This window comes from Neltuma alba, unplaced genomic scaffold (genome assembly GCF_004799145.2).
Source record: "Neltuma alba isolate B1F8T4 unplaced genomic scaffold, ASM479914v2 tig00011573_pilon, whole genome shotgun sequence".
Classification (NCBI taxonomy): Eukaryota; Viridiplantae; Streptophyta; class Magnoliopsida; order Fabales; family Fabaceae; genus Neltuma; species Neltuma alba.
The window spans coordinates 860,483-862,514 of NW_021636227.1; the positions used below are offsets into that span (position 1 = coordinate 860,483).

The 2,032-nt window shown below is 34.4% G+C and overlaps 1 protein-coding gene across 1 annotated transcript; it reads right to left on the reverse strand.

Moving 5' to 3' along the window:
- Nucleotides 1-264: 264 nt before the first annotated feature.
- LOC114715042 (UPF0481 protein At3g47200-like) lies at nt 265-1,503 on the reverse strand. Its single transcript, XM_028899847.1, has one exon. The coding sequence runs from the start codon at nt 1,501-1,503 to the stop codon at nt 265-267; it is 1,239 nt and encodes a 412-aa protein (XP_028755680.1).
- Nucleotides 1,504-2,032: the final 529 nt, after the last annotated feature.

Below are 2,032 nucleotides of genomic sequence, written 5' to 3' on the forward strand. Positions count from 1 at the left end.
ATAACATTCCAAGACTATACTCGTAGTTAAAGCTATTGATATTTTGACTAAATTTAATTACATAACTCAAATTTATATCATTATTTTGCAATTAAGAGACGCTTAATAAGATGATGGGGTTTACTACAATAATGAGGGCAATGGTTAAAAAAAATGTTGCAATTAAAAAAGTTTGCATACTCCAAATAGTTGTTCTCACATAATAGCAATATATAATAAGTACAAAATTTATTCAGGGCTTGAGAGTAATACAAGATTTTTCAACTACTTGTTGAACAAAGGGATGATAGAACTTATTGTTTGGATTAAAGTGAGAAAAAGTAGTAGAACTGCAGCAAAAGAAGAAGCTTTTTTCCAGGGAGTGCTCCAATATTCACGTACAAAGATTGCTTTATACTCGTGACGAGGATCATTATAAAACTCATGTAACCCTTTATGTAAAGAGGCATAATCACTATTGACGCTTATTTCAACAACATGCTTGCGTAGATTGCTAAGCATGGAAGCCACTGCATCACTGTCAAGATAACTCTCCATGTTCCCCTTTTCAGCAAGAATCTCAACGTCTTTGACAGATTGGATAAGAAAATCTAAGAGGACTATATAATCAGTCACGTAGTGCTTCAAAGGATAGTGACATTGCTCAAAAGCAACCACATTTCTCAGCAACTTCTCAGTCAAATTACTCACCCTGATTCTTGGTATTGTTAGAACCCCTTCTGAAAATAGAACCTCAGTTAACTTTTTACCTGGGTGAGCTTGTAATTTAACTCCTGATTCATATAGTTGACTCACACTGTATGAACGCTTCAATGATGCCCAATATCTAATTCTTTCTGGAGGATTACTTGGTAAGCAAATTGCCCTTAATACGTCACAGAGGTGTTCCTCTCGGTATGGAAAGGTAGACTGGTCAAACATTCCTTTAGATGGGATATAATATAAGTTTGCTGACAAATAGGACACGAAAATAGGGATGGTAAGATCAAGAAATGAAAGCTTATCCTTGAATCCATCGGGAAAAGTTTGGTGGAATATATCTTCAAGAACAAAAAATGGTAATTGATTTTCAACTAAAATCAAGTCTACTATTATATCATATATTGGCCATAACAATCTACGGACAATAGGGTCATCAACACTTGATTGATCCTCGCTAAAAGCAAGAAACAACTCAATAATGAAGCCAGCATCAATCAAAATCATGCTTACGAATTGGCTGCTTTCCATCTCTATGGTCTCTGAGTAACAACGTCGGATTTTATCTTCTGACTCTTCCAGGAATAGAACATAATGATCAAATGAATCCTTTTGGGTTCTCTTCAGAAATTGGTGGAGGTACCACAATTTTAATTGTTGCCTTGATTTTAGCCTCTTGTTTCTATTGTGAAATGGGCCAATGGAAACATAGTTAGGTGTGTAGTCTTTTTCATTCACCTTGCGAAGGCTTGGTGGTACTCCGTAGATGCAACATGATGCTGAGAGAGGCTCCGTGGAGCCCATAGTGTCTAACTGGGCTTTCAAGTTTAACAATGAATCACCCTCTTTCATCTTCATCTTTTGATGGATCTGTAATACATTCAAAGTATCAATCTGATGAATTAACTTATTAATTAGAGATCCAAAGTAAGAGGTTTAGTTCGACCAAATCATCTTCCTTTGCTTCAAAATAAACAAGTTTAAAAGATTGCGAAGGACATTATATATTGACGTCTTTTTGTTGACAAATCAACTTGACATTTTGTTTCACTCAAGCAAGCATATAAAGGAAAAGTTTATCCTATTGAACTCAACTTGTAGATTTGATTTACAATTGATGGTAGCATTATTTTAAAATGGAACAGAAAAACAATACACATATTCCAAAGTTAGCAAAACAAGGTTGATTGCAGACGTTGCAGGAAATACAAGAGAAGAAACAGTGAAAGAAGAAAGAGATGATTTACCTTATGATTTAATTAATTTAGCAAGAACCTAAATTTCATTATTTTTGAGTTTTGAATGAGCTAACTTGGAAAACTAATTCAGCATA